The 26,241-nt window shown below is 35.7% G+C and overlaps 1 protein-coding gene across 1 annotated transcript in view; it reads right to left on the reverse strand.

Annotated features, from left to right (window-relative positions):
• Nucleotides 1-26,241, reverse strand: part of TEX11 (testis expressed 11) — a 265,144-nt gene that overhangs the window by 88,034 nt on the left and 150,869 nt on the right. Inside the window, exons 15-17 of the mRNA XM_008712288.2 lie at nucleotides 8,548-8,650; nucleotides 4,406-4,530; nucleotides 1,618-1,703 (exon numbers count right to left, since the gene is read on the reverse strand). Coding sequence (XP_008710510.2) covers nucleotides 1,618-1,703; nucleotides 4,406-4,530; nucleotides 8,548-8,650 — 314 coding nt within the window. The remainder of the gene's footprint in view (nucleotides 1-1,617; nucleotides 1,704-4,405; nucleotides 4,531-8,547; nucleotides 8,651-26,241) is intronic.

Below are 26,241 nucleotides of genomic sequence, written 5' to 3' on the forward strand. Positions count from 1 at the left end.
AGCAGAACACGCTGTCATCATCACAAGACACGTGTTACACACTCGCATACCCTTCTGAGAGGTAAGAACACCAAACAGCCAAGTTTGGAAGCCTTGGTTTCTAAAGTACTTTCCTACATTTAACACCTTAGTGATAGGTATTTGAGGTAGAAAATTGAACTACTGAAATAAAGAGAATAGAGTTTTTAAGATGTTTTGGACATAAGGAAATAGGTGTTTGGGTAGTGGAAATAGGAAGAGCTGTTAGGCAAAAGGGACATTGGGTAAGAAAGCACAGAGCTGGAAAAAAGAAATCGATGTGGCTAGAAGGTTAGCTTGCAGTGAAGAGGGAGGAATTATTAGTAGACGGGGAGATGGCATAGGCTTGGGTAGTTCGATAAACAAGTTTCAAAATAACAGAGTAAACGATCTGATCTGATTCAGAGGGCATGAAAATTAACAGGCTGCACAGCATTTTTATTTGTCTTGATCCTTTTTCACCTGTTCTATTCTTAGGTTAGGATCAAGTAGCAATAAGGACAGACAGAAAGAAAGAAGGACAGAAGGAAGGAAGGAAATGTCTTTAAAATAAATTGGAATAAAAATAAAAAACTACCATATGATCCAGCAATCCCACTTTTGGGTATAGTTCCAAAGGAAAGAAAATCACTATCTTGAAAAGCTATCTGAACCCTCATGTTCACTGCAGCATTTTTCATGATGGCCAAGACACAGAAACTACCTAAGTGTCCACTGATAGATGAACGGATAAAGAAAATGTGATATGTTCACATACACAAAGGAATCTTTTTTAATTAATTTATTTATTTTAGAGAGAGTGATAGCACAAGTGGGGGGAGGGGGCAGAGGGAAAGGGAGAGAAAGAATCTCAAGCACACTCCATGCCCAGCGCAGAGCCTGATGCGAAATTTGATCTCATGACCCTGAGATCATAACCTGAACCCAAATCAAGAGTCAGACACTTAACTGACTGAGCCACCCAGGCACCCCACCCCCACAGGAATATTATTTAGCCATATAAAAGAAGGAAATCCTGCCTTTTGTGACAACATGGATGGACTTTGAGGGCATTGTGCTAAGTGAAAAGACAAAAAAAGACAAATACTGTATTATCTCACTTACATGTTGAATCTTTTTAAAAAAAAGTGAAAAACATAGAAACAGAGTAGAATGGTGTTTGCTAGGGGCTAGGTGTGGAAGAAGTGGGAAAATGTTGGTCAAAGGGTACAAACTTCAAATTATAAGATGCACAAGTTCTGGGGATCTAATGTAGAACATGGTGACTATACTTAACAAGACTATATTATATATTTGCAAGTTGGGAAGAAACTAAATCTTAAATGTTCTTACCACACACAAAGAAATTGTAATTTTGTGAGATGATGAATATGTTAACTAATCATTTCACAATATATGCACGTTTCAAATTATCAGGTTATACACCTTAAACTTGTACAACATTATCTGTCAATTATATCTCAATAAAGCTTAGAAAAAATTTAAAATAACAATTGGTATAGTAGGCCTGATCACATCACATCAGCACTATTTTGACAAAGTTTATAGACCAAGAATAACAGGAAATCCTTTCAAGTCTACAGGATGTGAATTACTTACTTTAAAGCTGTAAGGACTTGTTGTGGGTCTTCTGAATATCGAGCTAAATATTCCAAAGCTTTCCCTGCCACAATTTGTTGTCCATACTAAAAAGGACAAATACAATATGTTAAATTACATCTCAAAGTGGTACTTACAAAATGTTATCTATATTCCTATCCTTTAAGGACAAGAAAAAAATCTGAACTTGTTCATTTTATATTATCAAAAGAGCTAATTAATGCAAGATGATAGACTGAAGAAACTACTCACTGACAAAAACAGGATAGGTTCATATTGGCCCCAGAAACCCCCTCTTCCCTATCCATAAATACTCACAGACTTGCAAACACTGCCATGAACCCACTAGGACTAATCTTATTGTGATCTTTATCCCTGTTCATTAGCAGTGACCAAAAGAACCCCAGACCTTCATTTCTAGCACCCCGATCCCCATAAAGCTCTATAAATCCCTCTTTTCCCATTTCTCCCCAACTCCCCCAATCTTTCCACTTATGCTCACTGTAGTCCAGTTCATAATCATCAAAATCTTCTCTATAAGCAACCTCTTCCCTGAAAGTTCCCTCCATATTCTTTCTGTAATGGAAATCTAGGTCCCACCAAGGATACTGCTTCCAAAGAAACCCTCTCAAGTAGTGCCAATTTTTCCTCTCATTTCCATTCTACCCGTAGATCTGGAGATGGAGTAGGTGACATTTTTGCTCTTCATTGCTGTTTTAAAATTATTCTCCCTCCCCCACCCCAATCCCTAGCTTCGAACTTCCTGTCATCAGTCTCTTATCACCCATTTCTCATTGTGCTGATCTACCAGCTCTCCAGCCATTTCTACTCATTTCCTCATGACTTATCTACTGCACAGTTATTTTCTCAAAAAACTACTCCTGTCTTAGTTTTTGGCACTTTCAATATATAGATAGATGATCCTCCCAATATCCTAGTCTCTTATTTCCTTGAATTCTACTCTGCCAATTACCTTTGCTGTTCACTAACACAGTCATTGACTGTACCCGCTCATTACTGTTTAGGGTCTTCTCATGTGTCTGTTGGCCATCTGTGAGTTTTCTTTGGAGAAATGTCTGTTCATGTCCTCTGCCCATTTTTAAACTGGATTGTTTTTTGGGTGAAGTTGTGTTGGTTCTTTATATATTTTGGATACTGCCCCTTTATTGGATATGTCATTTGCAAATATCTTCTTCCATTCAGTACGTTCGTGTCTTTTAGGTTTGTTGATTATTTCCTTCACTGTGGAGAAGCTTTTTATTTTGATGTAGTCACGATAGTTTATTTTTGTTTTTATTTCCCTTGCCTCAGGAGACATATCTAGAAAAATGTTGCTACAGCTGATGTCAGAGAAATTACTGCCTGTGGTCTCTTCTAGGATTTTTATGATTTCAGGTCTCACATTTAGGTCTTTAATCCATTTTGAGTTTATTTTTGTGTATGGTGTAAGAAAGTGATCCAGTTTCATTCTTTTGCATGTAGCTGTCCAGTTTTCCCAACACCATTTGTTGAAGAGACTTTTTTCCATTGCATATTCTCCCCTCCTTTGTTGAACATTAATTGACCATATAATTATGGGTTTATTTCTGGGTTTTCTATTTTGTTCCATTGATCTCTATGTTGGACTCTGTCATTACTACTGGTGGCAAACCTTCCATACTCTCAGTCAGGGTGGGGAGTAGGGTGAGCTAAGTGATGTGAGTGAGGCTCTTAAGGTGCAAAATTTAAGGAGGCACTCACTCTCAGGGTCATGCAAGAACCAACTCTGCACTTGCATGTCTCAGAAAGTGGGTACTTCTTTAAGTGGTTCAATTCCTCACCCTGGTCCTGCACCCTGCTCCGTTTCATGTATTCCACTTTCTGACCACCATCTCCTACCTTTCTAATTCACTCCCTTCTGTTACTCCAGCAATCCTTCAACTGCACTTAGACCTCCAATCCATTCGTGGTACGAATTTTCACTGTCCCTCACGTCCTTGATGTCCTCCCCCATGACCACTTTAAATTCCATGGGGATTAATGATAATCACTTCCTTGTTTCTTGATTTTCCTACTACTCCTCCTTCGCTTCATTGTATTCATCTGGCAAAACTACAAACCTGGTTAAAGCCAACTTTCTACTGACTTTTGTGCCTACATCAATGCAGCTGAAAGTGGCTGGATAAAAACCTGTACAACTATTTCTTTCATTTTAAAACGTCATCAAATAGGCCTTAATACTTACTGGGCAAGCATCCCACACTAGCATGTCATTCGTTTTCTTGCTTTCCTGCATGATTAGTTTATACCTTATCCTATCTTCTCAAGCTCCCCAACATCTCCTCTCCCATTCTCATTCTCAGGTGATGACCTTGTTTTCTACTTTGTTGAAAAAACTGAACCGTCTGGAAAAAAACTTCCAGATTCCCACTACCACATTTATTCATCCACCAGGAACCACACCACATACTTCTCAACTGCTATCATAGATGAACTATCCATTTTCTTTCCTAAAGCCAATCTCTGAATTTATACACTTGTGTCCATCACCTCTTGCCTGCTTAAAGACATTGCTCTAACAATTCTCTTTTTTCTCTCTCACACACTGTCAACTTTCTGTTCTCTTACTAGGTCATTTCCATCAGCATATAAGCATATTCATCCCATCTCAAACAAACCAACAAACCTCTGATCCTACCTCTCACACCAACTTCTTTTCTTTGTAGCAAACTCCTCTAAAGAATTCCATTAATTGTCTCTCAAAATAGAAAACAGGTAAAAATCTTGTGGATAAATACGTAAGAATTACCTCTAGAGCAAACTGGGCAGCTAAACTGAGGAGCATGACAGGTGAATCTCTATCTGCAAGTAGCTCATTCTCCTCTGGACCTTCAGGTATTAATAACTTCTCCAATGTAGTAATTGCCTGCAAAGCTGAAAAAGAAGGAAACAATTTAAAAAATGAGATACTCTTATTAAAGCTAACAGCTATATATAGTTAATTACACCACAGTGACTTTGGAACTTATTTTAAGAGCACCAATATCTATTTTTTTATTAAGTTCAATTAGCCACCATATAGTACATCATTAGTTTTTGATGTAGTGTTCAAAGAGCACTAATATCTTTAAAATATTAGTTAATTTTCATAAAGTCATCTAAATTGCTAAATTGTTAAGGAGGACTTGAATGTCAGAAAAATGCCCAACTGAGCAATTCACCTCTGTGAATTTATCCCATGGATATACTTGCAAAAGTGAACAAAAACATACAAATATGTTTATCCAGCAATTTTTTTTAAGAGTGCAATATAGAACCAACCTAAATTCCATCAATAATGGATGGGCTAAATACATTTTGGTACATTCATAAAATGGAATATAAAACAGAATGAAACAGAATGAAATTTAAAAATGAATGGTGGTATGACATTCCATTATATATCTTAAAGGTTGACTACAATAAGTTAAATGTATGCACTATAGAACTTAAGTAATAATTAAAATAACAAAACAAAGAGAGCTAATAAGCCAAAAGATGAGACAAATGTAATCATAAAAAATACTCAATCCAAAAGAAAGTAGAAAAAAGAAAAATGGTGACAACAAACAGATGGGACAAACAAAAGACAAATAAAAAGATGCTAAATTTAAACCTAACCATATCAATAATCATGTTAAATATAAATGGTCTAGATGACCCAAGTAAAAGACAGATAGTCACACTGAATTAAACAAAGCAACTTTCAACTATATGCTACCTACAAGAAACACACTTAAAGTATAAAGACAAAATTAGTTAAAAGAAAACACATGGGATAATATATACTATGTTAAAGGTAATCAAAAGAAAGCTGGAGTGGCTATATTAATATCAGACAAAATGGATTTCAGAGCAAAGAATATTACATAACAGAAGGTTAATTCATGATGATAAAGGAATTAATTCATTATGAGAACATAACAATCTTAAATGTTTATGCACCTTACAACAAAATTTCAAAACACAAGGAGCAAAAATTTAAAGAACTGCAAGGAAAAATGAACAAATCCACAATTATAGTCAAAGATTTCAGCACCTTCTCTTAGTAATTAATAGAACAAGTAGTAAATCAGCAAGGCTGTAGTACACTTTAGTAGTACATTAATCAACTTGACCTGAATAACATTTACAGAACACTCAAACAAACACCAGTAAATATACTTCTTAAATATACTTTTTCTCAAGTGCACACAGAATATTTACAAATAAAGACAAAATTCTGGGCCATAGAACAAGCCTTAACATATTTAAAAGAATTCAAGTCATACAAAATTATTATCTTTGACTATATGATTTCAAGTTTATTATAGAGCTAAACTAATTAAGACAGTGTGGAAGTGGTATAAAAATAGACGAATAGATCAATGGAACAGAATGAAGAATCCAGAAAGAGACCCACACACACATATGGCAACTGATTTTCAATAAATGTACAAAGGTAATTCAGTTGAAAAAGGATAGTTTTTAAGTAAATAATGCTGAAAAAATGATGCTAGGATGACTAGATAGCCATGTGCAAAAAAAAGATTCATACCTTAAATACAAAAATTAATATACAAAATTGATCATAGAGCTAACCATACACTTAAACCTATAATATTTCTTGAAGAAAACACAGGAAAAAATTTTTGTGACGTTAGATCAGGTAAAGATTTCTTACCCATAATACCAAAAGCACACTCCATAAAAGAGGAAAAAAGATAAACTAGACTGCCAAGCTTCTCATGAAAGACATTGACAAGAAAATAAAAAAAATTATAAAACACATATCCAATAATTTGTATCTAAAATATATAAAGAACTTCCAAAACTCAATAAGAAAACAAAGTTCCCTATATCTTAGTAACTAAAATATATTTCTTCCCTATGTTCTAGCCACTATGATAGAAGATGAATTAAACATATAGAGATGAATTTAAAAAAAAAACCAAAGTTCCCTATAGGAAACTGGACAAAAGATGTATACAAACACTGTCAAAGAAGATATATGGATGTCAAATATTAGACATTACAGAAATGCTAGTTAAAACCACAAGATATCACTACCCAACTATTAGAATGGGCAAAATATTTTTTTAAATGAACAACTCCAAGTGCTGTTGAGGATGCAGATCACCTGGAACACTCATATATAGCTGGTCAGAATGTAAAACTGTATCGCTACTTAGGAAAACAGGTTGGCAGTTTCTAATAAACTTAGACATATATTTATCATACAATCCAAAAATCCAACTCCTAGATATTTATCCTAGAGAAGTTAAATCTTATCATCACACAAAATCTGTAAACAGATATTTATAGCACATTTATCCACAGTTGCCCAAAATGGAAATCATCCAAATATACTTCAACTGGTGAATGAATAAACAAACTGTGGTACATACATACTATAGACTACTACTCAGAAATAAAAAAGAACAAACTATGGAAACACAACAGTACGAATGAGTTTTGAATGTATTATCATAAGTGAAAGAAAGGCTCAAAAAGCTTCATAATGTATGATCCCATTTATATGACATTTTGGAAATGGCAAAAATATATAGAAATGAGTTTAGTTGTTTTCAGGACTAAAAGTGGTTGGAAGGAATGACAATAAAGGAACCTGAGGCAATTTTTTGTTCTATATCATGACTGTAATGGTGGTGACATGACTGTATACATTTGTCGAAACTCACAGAATTATTAATATAAATAAACCTCATAGAACCAGACACTAGTAAGTTTTACTCTGTATTATCAATAAACACAGCTTTTAAAATGGTCACAGATAACTGGGGAAACAATAAAAAGACTGAGCTGATGCTATGTTTAAAAAGTAAAAAAAAATTATTTTAATAGAATGTGAAAAGGTTTAATAGGAAATCTATTTTTTGCCATTTCTGTTGGTAAAAAGTTTCAAATTCTTTTAAGCTTTCAACATAATACATCAAATAAATTCCGAGGTCTCCAATGAAAACACTGATGATGGACATGACTACACTATAAACCCTGAAAAAAACTGACTCCAATTTGCTAATCTTTAATTAATATACAGGAATACTTTACTATCCTGGAACATTTCTTCTTCAATGAAGAATAGGTTATCTTTCTTTTTTTATGGAGTGCAAAGCAGAGTCCGTTGCACACAGCAGGTATTCATAAACAGTTGCTCAATTGGATTAGTATAAATTCTGTTTTGGATCCATTAATTTAAACTTCTCAATTTCTCAACTTACGCCCTTCACAAGGGACAACCAGTCTGGAGCTCCAACTGCCTCAGGATATTCTCAGCTACACTGAGGGCTGAATGGGAATAATATCACAGCACAGGCCCATCTGTAACCAAGTCAAGATACAGGAGTGTACAGACACATCGACTAGGAAACTATGCTTAACTTAATGCGAAGGACACAGCACTGATGGGATGAGGTTCACATAAGCAATTCCAGCACTGTCAACTCTGTAGAGAGAAACTCCATTTCAAGGCCAAATCTCTTACCAATCACTTCCCAGATAAGTGAAAACATTTAAAAGAAAGCTGAAGACTTTGATTGTCTAAGACAACTCTTAACTGAAATGGGTTTGCAGTATGAATTCCCTCTTACCCCACAGCTTTTTAAACTTAATTTTTAACAGGTTCAAATGACAGAAAGTACAAAAAAGTATACCATGACAAGACTTTCTCCCCAATTTTTGTCCCAAATCTCCCTAGTTCTTACTCCCTCAATAGGCAGCCCCTGTTCTCTTATTCCTATGTAACCTTCATAATTCCTTTTCGCATGGTTGTATCATCTTTACATAGGAAAGCTAGAATATAGAATATGTAACTCCACTGTCTTAAAAACAATGTTTTTTTCCTTTATGGTAGAACAGGATTATTATTCTTTATATTAACAATTAAATATAATTCATAAATAACATTCATACCTCTGCCAGAGTTGCCCTCTAAGACTGCAATCTTGAATACGTAAAACTGAGTGAAAATATTTGTAGGATCATGTCGTTCAGCTTCTATCACTGCCTCTTTAGCCTGAAAAAAAGAAATATTGGATCTCTTTTATAAAAGTAATAAGGAAGATCTTATCATATTTTACTAAAATTATTAATATAGTCACAATGGCTGAGGATACTCATCATAAAAAGATGTGAATCTAAGTAAAATCTTTAAAGAACTGTTCTCTTAAAATGCTAAAGAAACAGCGAGTTCTGCTTCTAGAAATAGGGTGCATTATATATGTCAGACCAACTCTCCTACTGAAAACAATGAAAAATATTAGATAACTTTTTTTTTCAACTCCAAAGCAACTTACAAGATAATAAAATCTAAGGAAAAGTGAGGTTCCAGAGAAACAAGCAGAGAATTAAAGCCACTTTTTTCTGGTGAGCATTTATAAATCTAGACAAATGTTAGGTTTAGTTTTAATGAGTCTCACTAGGTTAGGAAAACAGACATCAAGACCCAAGGGACTACACTCTTAGGCTACCAGAACTAAACCGCTCCTACCAGCATCACCAGGGGACTGCAAAGAAAGTTACTTTGGTTCTGAGAGGAACACAACAAAATATGGTGGGGAGAACCAATCCCTGAGGTGTGTATTTACGGCACCAAATTGCATTACACAGGAAGCCAAAAGACCTCAAGCTATGAATTTAGTTGACGTTGGTCCCAAACATCTGAAGAAGCAAAGGTAAATGTTCTCTGGGGGAAGTAACCATCCTAGGCTTCAAAATATTTCCAAAAATGATTTTTCAAAAATCAGGACTAGTAAACATTAAAAAAAAGAATCAAACATACTAAGAAGCAATGCACCATAAATGAGAATCAGCAGAAATGGATTCTCAAAATGTAGATACCAGAATTGTAAAAAAAAGCTATCTATAAAACACCAGTTTTCAAAGTTTAAAGAAATAAAAGATCCTCAAAAATATATATAAGTACGTTGATATACAATAGTACATATTGATATGGTAACCCTCAGTTTGTTCTCTATAGTTAAGTCTGTTTCTTGGTTTGCCTCTCTCTTATTCCCTGGACACTCCTTTGTTTTCTGTCTCAAATTTCACCTATGAGTGAAAGCACATGGTATTTGTCTTTCTCAGACTGAATTATTTTACTTGGCATAATACTCTCTAGCTCCACTCATGTTGTTGCAAATGCCAAGATTTCATTCTTTTGACAGCTGAGTAATCATGCGTGTGCACCACAACTTCTTTATCAATCATCAGTTGATGGACATTTGGGCTCTTTCCATAATTTGGTTATTGTAGATAATGCTGGTATAGACATTGGACATTGGACATTGGTGTGAAGCCATGTGGTCCTGGACTTTTGTTTGTTGGGAGATTTTTGATTACTGACCTAATTTCTTTGCTAGTCATGAGTCTATTCAAGTTTTCTATTTCTTTGTGTTTCAGTTTTGGTAAATTGTATGTTTCTTGAAATTTATCTATTTCCTTTAGGTTGGTGATGACTTAAAAAACACAACACCAAAAGCACAATCCATGAAAGAAAAAATTGGGAGTTGGACATTATTAAAATTAGAAATGTCTGCTATGGCAGCGCCTGGGTGGCTCAGTCGTTGAGCGTCTGCCTTCGGCTCAGGGCATGATCCTGGCATTATGGGATCGAGCCCCACATCAGGCTCCTCTGCTGGGAGCCTGCTTCTTCCTCTCCTACTCCCCCTGCTTGTGTTCCCTCTCTCTCTGGCTGTCTCTCTCTGTCAAATAAATAAATAAAATCTTAAAAAAAAAAGAAATGTCTGCTATGTGAAAGTTATTGTTAGAGAATGAAAACATGAGCCACATAGTGAGAGAACATTTGCAAAACACATATCTGATAAAAAATTGATGTCCAAAATATAAAAGAATTCAACAATAAGACAAAAAACTACTCAATTACAAATTGGGGAAGATACCTCACTAAAGAAGCCATACAGATGGCAAATAAGCATATAAAAAGATGCTCAACATTATATTTCATCAAGAAAATGCAAATTAAAATAATGCCACTATACAACTATTAAAATGGCTAAAACCTAAAACACTGACAAAACCAAATATTGGTGAAAATGTGGAGAAATAGGAATTCTCATTCACTGCTAGGAAGAAAAATAATAGTAGAGACATTCTGAAAGACAGTTTCATAGTTTCTTATAAAACTAAATATACTCTCACAATATGATCTAGCAATTGCCCTTAGTATTTTACCCAAATGAGCTGCAAACTAATGTCCACACAAAATCCTGCACATTACTGATTATAGAAACTTTACTCGTAATTGTGAAAACTTGGAAGCAACCAAAATATCCTTCAATAGGTTATAGAAATATAATAAAATTCAGAATACCCTAATTTTGTAATAATAGTGTGTAAATCACTTTTATCTCTACTATAAAAGTTAAAAACAATAATATTAAAAATAACTATAGCTATAAAAATCTGTTAACAGATGTACAATATAAAAAGATGTAAAGTGTGACATGAATAGCATAAATGTGAGAAAGAAGAAGTAAAAGTGTAGAGTTTCTCTATGCATTTGAACATAAGTTGTTAACTGCTTAAAATAGACTGTTATATCTAAAAGATGCTTTATGTAAACCACATGGTAACCACAAAGAAAAAACCCATAGTACATACATAAAAGATAAATAAAAAGGAATTAAAGCATACCACTACAAGAATAAATTTTTTAAAAGACAGCAAGAGAGGGAAAAAGGAACAAAGGAATAAGAAACTAAGAAAACAATTAACAAAATGGGAATAGTAAGTCCTTACCTATCACAATTACTTTAAATATAAATGGAATAAATTCTCCAATCAAAGACACAGAGGGACTAAATGATTTTTAATAAAAATATTCCAACAGTATGCTACCTACTAGAGACTATCTTAGCTATAAGGATACACATAAACTGAAAGGGACTGAAAAAGATATTACATGCAAATGGTAAGGAAAAGAGAGCAGGAGTGGCTATAATTATATCAGATAAAATAGAATTTAGTCAAAATTGGTCATAAGAGGCTAAGAAGTTCACTATATAGTGATAAAGGGGTCAACTCATTAAGAGGATATAACAATTATATATACACTGAACATTAGAGCAACTAAATATTTAAAACTAATACTAACCAAAAAGATGCTCAACACATCACTAATTATCAGGGAAATGCACGTGAAAACCACAGTGAGATACCACTTTACACCTGTCAGAATGGTTAATTCAAATACACAAGAAATAACAAGTTTTGACAAAGATGCAGAGAAAAAGGAACCCTCATGCACTGTTTGAGCGAATGCAAATGAGTAGAGCCACTGTGGAAATCACTATGAATGTTCCTCAAATTATAATTAGAATTACCATATGATCCAGTATTTCCATCACTGGGTGTTTACCCCCAAAAAAGGGAAAACACTAATTTGAAAATATTACACTCCTATGTCTATTGCAGCATTATTTACAGCATTACTGCAGCATTATTTACAATAGCCAAGATATGGAAGCAATCCAAGTGTTCACTGATAGACAGATGGATGAAGCAGATGTGGTATACACACACTTTGTGGAAATTACTCAGCCATAAAAAAGAATGAACTCTTGCCATTTGCAGTAACATGGATGGACCTGAGAGTCTAGAGGATATAATGTTAAGTGAAAAAGACAAACACCATATGATTTCACTCATGTGTTATTTAACACACGAAACAAACAACAAAAAAGGAGACAGACATAAAGAGACTCTTAAATACAAAGAACAAACTGGTGGTTGCCAGAGGAAAGGTGGGTAGGGCAACAGGTGAAATAAAGGTGATTAAGAATACACTTATCTTGATGAGCATGGAGATATGTATACAATTGTTGAATCATTATACCGTACACCTGAAACTAATATAACACTGTATGTTAATTATACTTGAATTTAACAATAAAGAAATAAATAAATAAAGCAAATGTTAACAAACTGAAGGGAGTAATAGGCAGCAATTATAAACAGTAGGGGAATTCAACACCCCACCTTCAACAATGCATAGATCATCCAGACAGAAAATTAATAAACAAATAGTGGACCTGCATAACACTACAGACCAAATGGACCTTACAAACACATATAGAGTATTCTATCCAACAGCACAAGAATACATATTTCTCTGAAGCACACATGGAACATTCTCCAGGAAAGACCATATGTTGGGCCCGAAAGCAAGCCTTAACAAATTTAAGAAGACTGAAATCATATCAAATATCTTTTCCAAACACAATGGTAAAAAACTATAAATAAATGACAGGAGGAAAAACGAAAAACTCACAAATGCATGGAGGTTGAAAAACACATTCCTGAACAATCAACGGGTGGAAGAAGAAATCAAAAGGGAAATCCACAAGTGTTTTAAGACAAAAGAAAATGGAAACACAGCATACCCAAATTTATGAGACGCATCAAAAACAATCCTAAGCAGAAAGTTTATACTGATAAACACTTACATTACAAAAAGATCTCAAATAAGTAATCTAACTTTACAACTCAAGGAATTAGAAAAAGAAGAAAAAAGTAAGCCCAGGTTTAGTAGAATGAAGGGAAATAATAAAAAGTAGAGCAAAAATAAATGAAACAGAAATAAGACAATAGAAAAAAATTAATGAATCTAAAAGTTGGAATTTTGGAAAGATAAACAAAATTGACAAACTTTTAGCTAGACTAACCAAGAAAAAAGAGTACACTCAAACAAAATTATAAATAAAACTGACATGAAAACTGACACCACAGAAATACAAATAGTCATAAATGATTACTGTGAATAATTATATTACAAATTGAAAAACCTCGAAAAAATGGATAAATCCTTGAAACATACAACCTACTCAGACTCAATCAGGAAGAGATAGAAAATCTGAACAGACCAGTAACAAGTAAGTTTCAATAACCAAGCATAAAACTAAACAAAGCCATTAAAGCAAAGAGAAAAAAAGCAAGAGAAAAAGAACTGAGAGAAGCAACAAAAACAGCCAGCAAAAAAATAACGAAATGGCAATATATACATATTTATTAATAATTACTTTAAATGGAAATGGACTAAATGCTCCAATCAAAAGACATAAGGTGACTGAATGGATAAAAAATACTGACCCATCTGTATACTGCCTATAAGAACTCAACAAAGATTGAAAATGAAGGGATAGAAAAAGATATTCCATGCAAATGAAAGTGAAAATAAAAGCTGGTGTAGTAATACATATATCGATAAAATAGACTTTAAAACAAAGACTGTAGCAGGAGACAAATAAGGGCACTACATAATAATAAAGGGATCAATCCAACATGGGAATATAACAATTGTAAATATATATGCAACAACATAGGAGCACCTAAATACATAAAGCAAATGTTAACAGACACTGAGGGAGAAATTGACAGTATTACAAAATAGTAGGGGATTTTAAGACAACATTTACATCAATCAACAGATCATCCAGACAAAAAAATCAATAAGAAAAAAGTGGCTTTACGGGGCGCCTGGGTGGCTCAGTCGTTAAGCGTCTGCCTTCGGCTTAGGTCATGATCCCAGAGTCCTGGGATCAAGCCCCGCATCGGGCTCCCTGGTCAGCAGGAAGCCTGCTTCTCCCTCTCCCCCTCCCCCTGCTTGTATTCACTCTCTTGCTGTCTCTGTCAAATAAATAAAATCTTTTTTTTTAAAGTAATGACACATTAGACCAGAAGGACCTAACAAATATATACAGAACATTCCATCCAAAACCAGCAGAATATACATTCTTCCCAGGTGCACATGGAACTTTGTCCAGGATAGATCACATGTTAGCACATTTATAAAAAAGTCTTAATAAATTTAAGAAGATTGAAATCATGTGAAGCATTTTTTCAAACCACAACAATATGAAACTAGAACTCAAGATAAAATCTAGAGAAAAAAACATGTAAAAGCTAAATGACGTGATACTAAACAATAAATGGGTCAACCAAGAAATCAAATAGGAAGTCAAAAAATACATGGAGACAAATCAAAATGAAAACAGAATGGTGCAAAACTCTGGAATGCAGCAAAATAAGTTCTCAGATGGAAGTGTATAGCAATACAGGCCTCAAGAAACAAGAAAAATCTCAAATAAACATACTTAAAAGAGCTAAAAAAAGAAGAAAAAACAAGCTCAAAGCTAGTAGAAGGAAGGAAATAGTGAAGATTAAAGCAGAAATAAATGAAATAGAGTCTTAAATAAACAATACAAACGATCACTGAAACCAAGAGCTGGTTCTTTGAACAGACAAAATTGATAAACCTTTAGCCAGACTTATCAAGAAAAAAAGAGAGAGAACTAAAATAAAATCAGAAATGAGGGGGGAAAAAATAACAACTGAAACCACAGAAATACAAAGGATTATAAGAAAATGTTATGAAAAATGATATGCCAACAAATTGGACGACCTAGAATAAACGGATAAATTTCAAGAAACATGTAAATTACCAAAACTGAAACAGGAAGACACAGAAAACTTGAACAGACTCTAACTAGCAAAGAAATTGATTCAATAATCAAAAATCTCCCAACAAACACAAGTCCAGGACCAGATGGCTTCACAGGCGAATTTTACTAAACCTTTAAAGAAGAGTTAATAACCTACCTATTCTTCTCAAACTATTCCAAAAAATAGAAAAGGAAGGAAAACTTCCAAATTCATTCGATGAGGCCAGTATTACCCTGATACCAAAACCAGATAAAGTCTCCAATGAAAAAGAAAAACTGAGGCCAATATCCCTGATAGAACATGGGTGCAGAAGTTCTCAATAAAATACTAACAAACTGAATCCAACAGTACATTGAAAGAATCATTTACCATGATGAAGTGGGATTTATTCCTGGGCTGCAACAGGGGTTTAGCATTCACAAATCAATCAATGTGATACACCACATTAATAAAAGAAAGGATAAAAAGCCGTATGATCCTCTCAATAGATACAGAAAAAGCATTTGACAAAATACAACATCGATTCATGATAAAAACCCTCAATAAAGTAGGGTTAGAGGGAACATACCTCAACATTAAAAAGGCCATATATGAAAAACCCACAGTTAATATCATACTTAAGGGGGAAAACCTGAGAGCTTTTCCTCTATGGTCAGAATAAGACAGGGTTGTCCACTCTCACCACTGTTATTTAACATAGTCCTGGAAGACCTAGCCTCAGTGATCAGACAAAAAGAAATAAAAGGCATCCAAATCAGCAAGGAAGAAGTCAGACTTTCACTATTTGCAGATGACACGATACTCTATATAGAAAACCTGAAAGACTCCATCAAAAAGCTGCTGGAACTGATACACAAGTTCAGTAAAGTCACAGGACACAAAATCAATGTACAGAAATCAGTTGCATTTCTATACACTAACAATGAGACTGAAGAAAGAGAAATTAAGGAATCGATCCCATTTACAATTGCACCAAAAACCATAAGATACCTAGGAATAAACTTAACCAAAGAGATAAAAGACCTGTACTCTGAAAACTATAAAACCCTGATGAAAGAAATTGATGACACAAAGAAATGGGAAAACATTCCATGCTTATGTATTGGAAGAACAGATATTGTTCAAATGTCTGTACTACCCAAAGGAATCTACATATTTAATGCAATCCCTACCAAAATACCAGCATTTTTCCAGAGCTAGAACAAAGAATCCTAAAATTTGTATGGAACCACCAAAGACCCCAAATAGCCAAAGCAACCTGTAAAAAGAAGATAGAAGCTGGAGGCATCACAATTCCAGACTTCAAGTTATATCACAAAGCTGTAGTGATCACGTCGGTATGGTACTGGCACAAAAAAAAAGACACTGAGATCAATGGAACAGAACAGAAAATCCAGAAATGGACCCACAACTATATGGTCAACTATTCTTTGATAAATCATGAAAAGAATATCCAATGGGAAAAAGTCTCTTCAAGAAATGTTATTGAGAAAACCAGACAACAACACGCAGAAGAATGAAACTGGACCACTTTCTTACACCATACACAAAAATAAATTCAAAATGGATGAAAGACTTTAATCTGAGACCTAAAACCATCAAAATCCTAGAGGAGAACAAAGGTAGTAACTTCTCTGACATCAGCTGTAGCAACTTCTTTCTAGGTATGCCCCTGGAGGCAAGGGAAACAAAAGCAAAAATAACCTACTGTGACTACATCAAAATAAAAAGCTTCTGCAGAGAGAAGGAAACAATCAAGAAAACTACAAGGCAACCTGTGGAATGGGAGAAGATACTTGCAAATGACAATCCAATAAAGGGTTAGTATCCAAAATATATACAGAAGTTATAAAATTCAACACCCCAAAAACAAATAATCGAAGCAAAAAATGGGTGGAAGTCACAAGCAGACATTTCTCCAAAGAAGACATACAGATGGGGGCACCTGGATGGTTCAGTCAGTTAAGAGATACGACTCTCGGGTTTCAGCTCAGGTCATGATCTCAGGGTCGTGACACTGAGCCCTACGTGGGTCTGCTTAAGATTCTCTCTCCCAGGGCGCCTGGGTAGCGCAGTCGTTAAAGTGTCTGCCTTCGGCTCAGGGCGTGATCCTGGCGTTCTGGGATCGAGCCCCACATCGGGCTCCTCCGCTGGGAGCCTGCTTCTTCCTCTCCCGCTCCCCCTGCTGTGTTCCCTCTCTCGCTGGCTGTCTCTCTGTCACATAAATAAATAAAATCTTAAAAAAAAAAAAGATTCTCTCTCCCTCTCCCTCTGCCCCCCAATCATGTGTGTGCTCTCTCTCCCTCTAGAAAAAAAAGAAACAAAACAAATGAGCAAAGGGAAAATAAAGAGAGAGGGGTAGACAAACCAAGAAACAACTTTTAACTAACTAGAGAGCAAACTGAGGATTACCAGAGAGGAGGTGGATGGGGAGATGGGTTACATAGGTAATGCCAATTAAGGAGTGTACTTGTGATGAGCACTGGGTGTAGTATGGAAGTGTTGAATCACTATGTTGCACACGTGAATAATGTTACACTGTATGCTAACTAACTGGAATTTAAATAAAAACTTAAAAAGAGAGAACAATCCCATTTATAATTGCACCAAAAAGAATAGAATACTTGGAATAAATTTAACCAAGGAGGTGAGAGAGCTATGCTCTAAAATCTATAAGACACTGATGAAAGAAATCAAAGACGACAAATGGAAATATATACCACACTCATGGATTGGAAGAATTAATTTCATTAAAATGTACATATTACTCAAAGTAATCTACAAATTCAATGCCAACCATTATTAAAATACCAATAGCATTTTTCACAGAACTAGAACCAATTATCTTGTATGGTATTTTATATGGAATCATAAAAGATCCCAAATAGCCAAAGCAATCTTAAGAACGAAGATCAAAGATGGAGGTATCATAATCCTAGATTTGAAGAGATACCACAAAGCTATAGTAATCAAAACAGTATGGTACTGGCACAAACACAGAAATAGATCAATAGAACAATATAACACCCAGAAGAAACCCACACCTGTATGCTCAATTACTCTATGACAAAGGAGGCAAGAATATACAACGGGGAAAAATAGTCTCTTCAATAAATGATGCTGTGAAACTGAATAGCTATATGCAAAAGAATGAAACTGGACCACTTTCTTACACTATACTCAAAAAATAAAGTAAAAATGGATTAAAGACCTAAATGTGAGACCCCAAATCGTTAAACTCCTAAAAGTAAACACAGGCAGTGATCTCTGGTGATTTCTTGGATATGACACCAAAAGCACAGGCACCAAAATAAAAAATAGATATTTGGACTTCATCAAAATTACAAAATGTTTGTGCTTCAAAGGACACTATCAAGAAAGGGAAAAGATTATCCACAGAATGAGAGAAAATATTTGCAAATCATATATTGATAGTAAGTTAATATCCAGAATATTAAAGGGCTCCTACAACTCAACAACTAAAAAATAACAACCCAATTTTAAAAATGGGCAGAGAGACTTGGAATTTCTCCAAAGAAGATATACAAATGGCCAATAAGCACATGGAAAGATGCTCATTAGGGAAATGCAAATCAAAAATACAAGAATCCACTTCATACCCATTAGGATGCACCAGTATTTTCAAAAAACTAGAAAATAACAACTATTGATCAGGATACGGAGAACACTTGTGCTTTCTGGTGGGAATGTAAAATGACACAGCCATCATGTAAAACAATGGCTGTGCCTCAAAATGTCAAACATAGAATTACCATATAATCCCACAATTCTGCTCCTAGGTATATACAAAAAGAACTGAACACAGGGACTCAGATACTTGTATACCTAGTTGATAGCAATTTTATTCACAAAAGCTAAAAGGTAGAAGCAACCCAAGGGTCCATCCACAGATGAATGGAAAAACAAAAAGTGGTAATATACGTGCAGTGGAATATTACTGAGTCTTATTAAAGAGTTAGGGAATTCTGATATATGCTACGACATGAATGAACCTTGAGGACATTACGCTATGTGATATAAGCTAGTCAGAAATTGAATAAGTATTGTATGATTTCACTTATATGAGGTATCTAAAGTAGTCAAAGCCATAGAAACAGAATATAGAATTCTGGCTGCCAGGGGCTGGGGGTTGAGGGAAGCAAGGAGTTATTGCTTAATGGGCACAGAGTGTCAGTTTTACATGATAAAAAGAATTCTGGAGATGGATACAGAATATTGTGTATGTATTAATGCCATAGAACTGTACATAAAAATGGTTAAGGGGCGCCTGGGTGGCTCAGCCGGTTAAGCATCTGCCTTCAGCTCAGGTCACGATCCCAGGGGTCCTTGGATCCAGCCCTGAGTCAGGCTCCCTGCTCAGCGGGGAGTCTGCCTCTCCCTCTCCCTCTGCATATGCCCCTGCTCATGCTCTCTCTCTTGCTCACTCTCTCTCAAATAAATAAATAAAATCTTTAAAAATAAATGGTTAAGATGGTATATTTTACCATAATTTTAAAAAATCAATTATATTTCTATATGCTAACAATGAACTATTGGAAATTGAAATTAATAAAGACGATTTACAATACCATCAAAAACATGAATTCTCTGGGATAAAGTTAACAAAATACGTGCAAGATTTTTATGTTGGAAACTGTAAGATATTGATGAGGGAAATTAAAGAAGACCTAAATAGAATGCTATGCTGTGTTAATGAATTTGAATACAATTCCGTTAAGATGTTAACTGTTTCTTAAATTGACCTAAAGATTCAATGCAATCCCAAAAAAATCCCACCAGACATTTTTGTAGTAATTGACAAGCTGATTTTACAATTTATGTGAAAATACAAAGGACCTAAAGTAGCCAAAAGATTCTAAAAAAGAAGAAAGTTGAGGACTTACTAGCTTGATTTTAAGATTTACTGTAATACTACAATAATCAAGACAGTGAGGCATGAGGATAGATATAAAGAATCAACAGAACAGAATGGAGTACAGAAGCAGATCCCAGTATTTATGATCACTAGATATTTGACAAAGGCGCCAAGACAATTCAATTGGGTTAAGTACAGTCTTTCAATACTGGTACTAGAATAACAAGGTATCTATATGGGGAAAAATGAACCTTAACCCTTTTCCCTCTCCCCCTCTTTCTCTCACATGCGCACGCGCGCACACACACACACACACACATTATCTCAAAATGGATCATAGGTCTAAAAACAGCTAAAACTTGAGGCACCTTGGTGGCTCAATCAGTTAAGCGGCTGCCTTCAGCTCAGGCCCTGATCCCAGGGTCCTGGGATCGAGCCCCGCAGTGGGCTCCCTGCTCAGTGGGGAGTCTGCTTCTCCCTCTGCCACTCCCTCTGCTCATGCTCTCTCTTGCTGGCTCTCTCTCTCAAATACATAAAAATCTTTAAAAATAAATTAAATAAATAAAAACAGCTAAAACAATAAAATGTCTAGAAAAAAGCACAGAAGAAATGTACAGCCAAACTTATTGGGAATGCTATTGGTAAAACGTATCAAAAAAGTGAAAAGAAGAACATAGAAGAAAAATTCTTTCATCCTGGGGCAAGCAAAGATTTCTAAGGACACAACAAACAAGCCGCAAAAGAAAAATACAATAAATCTGACTTTATTAAAATAAGTCTACAACACACCTACTAGAATTGTTGAAATTAAAAGGATTGAAAATACCATATATTGGCAAGGCTGTGGATGAGCTGGCACATTCACCATTGATTGATGGCAGGAATGTAAAATGGTACAACTCCTTTGGGAAACAGTCTGGTGATTTCTTATAAACTTAGAAATGTAGTTACCACATAACCTAGCAATTCCACCTCTGGATATTTCCCAAGAGAAATCAAAACAAATATCTATACCTTGAATGTTCATAGTAGCATTATTCATAATAACCTCAAACTGGAAAGCCAAAATGTCCACCAATAGATGAATGGATAAACAAACTGTGGTATATCCATACAATGGAGTACAACTCAGGAATAAATAGGAACAATCTATTGATATATGCAACAATGTGAGTGATTCTCTAAAACATGATGATGAGTGAAAGAAGTCAGACCAAAAACAAAACAAAACAAAATAAAACCAAAAGCACATACTGTATGATTACATGTATATGAAACTCTAGGAAAGATAAATGTAATCAACAGTGATGGAAAGTGTATTAGTCACTGCCTGGGGCTGAGAATGCAGATGGGAATTGACTTGGAAGGAGCACAAGGGAATCTTTTAAGGTGATGAAAATATTCTATATTTAGATTGGGGTAGTGGATACATTGGGGTATGTATTTGCCAAAATTATCTAACTATACACTTAAAATGAGTGTTTTTAGTGTAAATTATACTTCAATAAATTTGATTTTTAAAGTAAATTAATAATGATTTGTAAGGGTCCCTTTAGTTCTATAATTCAGTAATCTATGAATTTATGAACTCCAAAAAATCTGATTATTATAGATTTTACCAGATTATAATATCTTAGAGCAATATGGTTAGAAAAGATCTTAAAATTCTGGTCAAAAAAATTCTGCTGATGCTTGAATCTTCTTCATAACATTCACACCAAGTAGTCAATTTCTGCTTAAATATCTGCAGGGAGAGGGACTTTACTATATTTTAAGAAAATCCATTTCAGTTTTGGACAGGTCTAATCATTAGAGTTTCCTTATGATGACCTGAAATCTCACTCCTTGTAAGTCTCACCCATGGAAACATGCATGGAATAAATCTAATTCTTTTACCCCTTGACAGCCATTCAAATATTAGGAGGAAGCTATTATGTTCCTCCTAAATCTTCCACTTTCCAAGTTTAACATCCATATTTCCTTTAACTAATTTTCAAATAAGATGGTTTGAGTGCTCTCACCATCCTGAGTGCCTTCCCCTTGGCACATTAGAGTTTGTTAAAATCCTCCTTCAAAAGTGTTGCCCCCTAGTCCTACACAATACTGTAGGTATGCTGTAACCAGAGCAGAATACAGGGTGATTATACACGTTTAAAAATATTCTATATGGATGTAAAAGAAAGCACTCAAGTAAACATGAGATGAAGGTTAGCTGTGGCTCATTCTTGATACAGCTATACCATAGAAATACAGTAATTGAAGTTTTAAGTCAACAAATATTTATTGAATGCCTAATCTGTGCCTGGTATTATAGAGAATAAGTAGAATATGATCCTTTCTATAGATAATCTTAAAATATTTTTGTGGAAACGTGATTTACATATACAACATAACTACAAATTAATAAAATTGTATAATTGAATATCAAACTGTGTGGCGTTTATCATATGAATTTAGAACAGGGATATGTAGATGAGGACCTTTGTGAATACTGATTGAGTGTACATATGACCTGAAGCCGAAAAGATGTTAGAGGACAGAGTCAGATCTGAAGAGACCTCAATAGGCTGAAATGATGAGCCCATTCAAATAAGATGAAGACAAAGAGGGAATAACAAAATATCCCATACTTGGATCCCCCAAAACAACTGTACAAGAACAGAATACATGAAATGTAGCTTAGCAGCAGCACATGTGAAAGATTTGGTGTTTTTAGTTGACTAAAATATTGTGGGAATGGCTACGCTTGCTTTTCACAAAATCAATGACAAGCTGTTATAATAGAAACAAAGGCCACAGTGCCACCTAGTGAACATTACTAGTTTACTTCTGATCACAAGGTCATTTTCAGTCCTACAATGAAAAGGCATGATTTTTAGAACTCCATAGAGTAAGTAGAACCAATATAAAACCAACACATGAGACATGACGGTTTTCACTTTAGGTCATATATTCTATAAATAGTCTCATCTTGTAACTGTTGTAGGTCTTATCACCACACTGTGCTTTGAAATCGTGCTTTAGTTTCATCAATCTATAGTAGTACTAATGACACTTCATGTAGATACATTGCAGTTGTAAGCTGAGGACGAGATTTCCGCACTGAGTCAAAGAGTGCTCAATTGTTAATTACCATTAACTTTATCACAGACTATCACCAAAACAATCCATTATCCATCTCTTAATGAAAATTAAGGTTTTATTATGATTTGCAGCAAAATCCCATTATATAAAGTTGTGATCAGTTGCTCCCCTACGTAGAACCCAAGCTCATTTCCCCTATACTAAGTCTGTCTATTCAAGCCTATCACTTACACAAACCAAACATTTAAAAATTTTCAAAAATAATCTAATAAAATTAAGCTACCAGACTTAAGGTACTATAAACTCCCCAAAGGCAGAGATGATGTCTGTGAAACTACATAGTTGTAATATTGTCTCATACAAAGTACTGGAGATACTCTCAATGGATAATGGCAATGAAAAACTTACATTTATGTGACTTTGAAAATAAACCAAAGAAATTACCTATATTTAGAATTGCTATCTCAAAAGGATGTTGCCAAACGTATGAAATAATGAATCTGTAACATAATCTACTAAGAGTTCAGAAGAATATATTCTCCAACTCCTTTAACCCACCCAAATTAACTTCTGACCTATGATTTAATATTTTATTTTATTTTTTTAAAGATTTTATTTATTTATTCGACAGAGATAGAGACAGCCAGCGAGAGAGGGAACACAAGCAGGGGGAGTGGGAGAGGAAGAAGCAGACTCATAGCAGAAGAGCCTGATGTGGGGCTCGATCCCATAACGCTGGGGTCACGCCCTGAGCCGAAGGCAGGCACTTAACCGCTGTGCCACCCAGACGCCCCTAATATTTTACTTTAAAGCAGATTTTCTAAAAATGTGTTTCTCTCTTCCCAAAGGAACGAGCTATAGAAAACAATAATGTGGTGATTTCTAAAATAATGTAATCTCCTTCAGTTTTGATAATTAAGCATAGATCATCATCACTTTTAGTCTCCAATTATCCATAGTAGCAAGGACAGACAGAGCATGAACAAATGCAATTCCTTTAATCACAAGAAACTGACAGGTGTTTATTGAGTCTCTGTGGCTATACATTAGGCTCCATGCCAGCTGTCAGGAAAAATAAAGGTAAGATATGGTCCCTGTTTCAAGGAGGTGGCAATCTGATAGGGGGCTAAGTCAGGTACACAAGTAATTAGAATACAATGCAGAACATAAGTACCTAAGTATAAATTGAAGTGTTACAAAGTTTTAGAAGAAAAGCAAGACTCGGAAATTTCCTTATAAAGCCAAGGCTGTCATTAGGACCTAGGCTTTGATAAAGAAATTTCATAAGGTAGAAATTCAGGGAAGAGGTCATCTGCCATGGAGAAGCACAGAAAAAGGTACAGAGGTAGAAAAGCACAGACCATGGTTAGGAAGCTGCAAATAATCCAATTTAGGACAAACAGTATACATGTAATGGAAATAAAATAGGATTATGTTATTTCTAGATTATGGAGGACCTTAAACACCAAGGTATTTGGTCTTTATTTACAGCAAGCCACTGAGAATTATCAAGGAATGAAGAGTTGAAGCTAAGATGGATTACTGAGGGTACAGTGTACAGAAGAAAAAAAAGAAGAGACCAGAGAATAAATTCACTCAACAAATGTTTATTGAAAACTTACCATGTACCAAGCATGATCGTGGGTGTTAGGAATAAAATAGTGAACAAAATAAATATAATACCTGCCCTCATCCAATATTTATTTGGTGAAAAGAGCAAGTAACAGAAATAGAGAAGGAACAGCCAGAGCAATAAATAGGATTAAGAGAAGATGTCAAAGAAGCCATAGAGAAAGTTTCCAGAAGGATGAAGTGGTTGAGAGTATTATTTTGTGCTAGAGAGATCAGAGGACAAGAAGGACTGAGAAAAGATCATTAAACTTGATCTTCTAAAGACCAGTTTATAGGCCAAGGAGTTAAGATGGCGGAGGAGTAGGTGACCCCTTTTTCAGCTGGTCCCGAATCGAGCTGGATAGGTACCAGACCAGCCTGAACACCCACGGAATCAGCCTGAGACGCAGGAAGATGCATCTGGATCTCTACAAATGAACATCTCCAGCGCTGAGTATTGAAGTACGAAGCGGGGAGCTGTGAAACCGCGCACAGATATCGGAAGATAAACAAAAGGGGGAGGCAGCCGCCGTGTTCGGGCGCCAGGAAGCGGTAGCCACCTGCGCGGGGGGAGCGGGCAGACTCGCGGACAGCACCCGCGAGAGCGCAGACTGAGACCGTGAGCCGGGGAGCGCGCGCAACCAGACTGAAACGGAGCTCCAGTGCGCCCACTGGAACCAGGCTGAGACCGGGAGCTCCGGAGCGCGTGGGGCGGCTGGCAGCTGGTGGTGTTAGAAACACAAAGGACAAAGACGCGCTGGCCCTGGAAGTGAGGGCAGGGACACAGGGTGTGGGGCGCACATCCCGGGACGCTGCAGGGTTGAGCAGCACCAACAGTAACAGAGTTAAAGTGGCCAGAACATCAGTGGAGAACGGGCCGCAATCCCTCTGTTCTGAGACAGAGGCTGGGATTCGGCTACTGCTGCTCTGACTCTCAGAAGAGGCACAGCAAACTGCCAGGGAAAGCCGCCAGAGAACAAAAGCCTGGAAATACCGGCTTACAGTGTGCCCATCCCCATCCCCCCTCACAGGGGACACAGAGACTCTACCCAAACAGGGTTGCCTGAGTATCGGCTCGGCAGGCCCCTCCCCCAGAAAGCAGGCTGAAAAATCAAGAAGCCCACATCCCCAAGAGCCCTATAAAACAAGTGCACACTGCCTGGGTCCTGGTCAATAATTTGGGCTCTGGGCAACCCCGCAACCTCTCCTCATCAGAACGACGAGAAGGAGAAATCCCCCCCAGCAAAGAAAAGACAATGAGTCTGTGGCCTCTGCCACAGAACTAATGGATATGGATATAACCAAATTATCAGAAATGGAATTCAGAGTAACAATGGTCAAGATGATGTGTAGACTTGAAAAAAGTATTAACGAAAATGTTAATGAGAATATGGAATCTCTAAAGGCAGAAATGAGAGCGAATCTGGCAGAAATTAAAAATTCTATGAGCCAAATGCAGTCAAAACTAGAGGCTCTGAGGACCAGGGTGAATGAGGCAGAAGAACGTGTCAGCGAATTGGAGGGTGGGTTAGTAGAAGAGAGAGCTAAAATAGAATCTGGACTCAAAAAAATCC

The sequence above is a fragment of the Ursus maritimus genome, assembly GCF_017311325.1.
Source record: "Ursus maritimus isolate PB19 chromosome X unlocalized genomic scaffold, ASM1731132v1 scaffold_X1, whole genome shotgun sequence".
Lineage (NCBI taxonomy): Eukaryota > Metazoa > Chordata > Mammalia > Carnivora > Ursidae > Ursus > Ursus maritimus.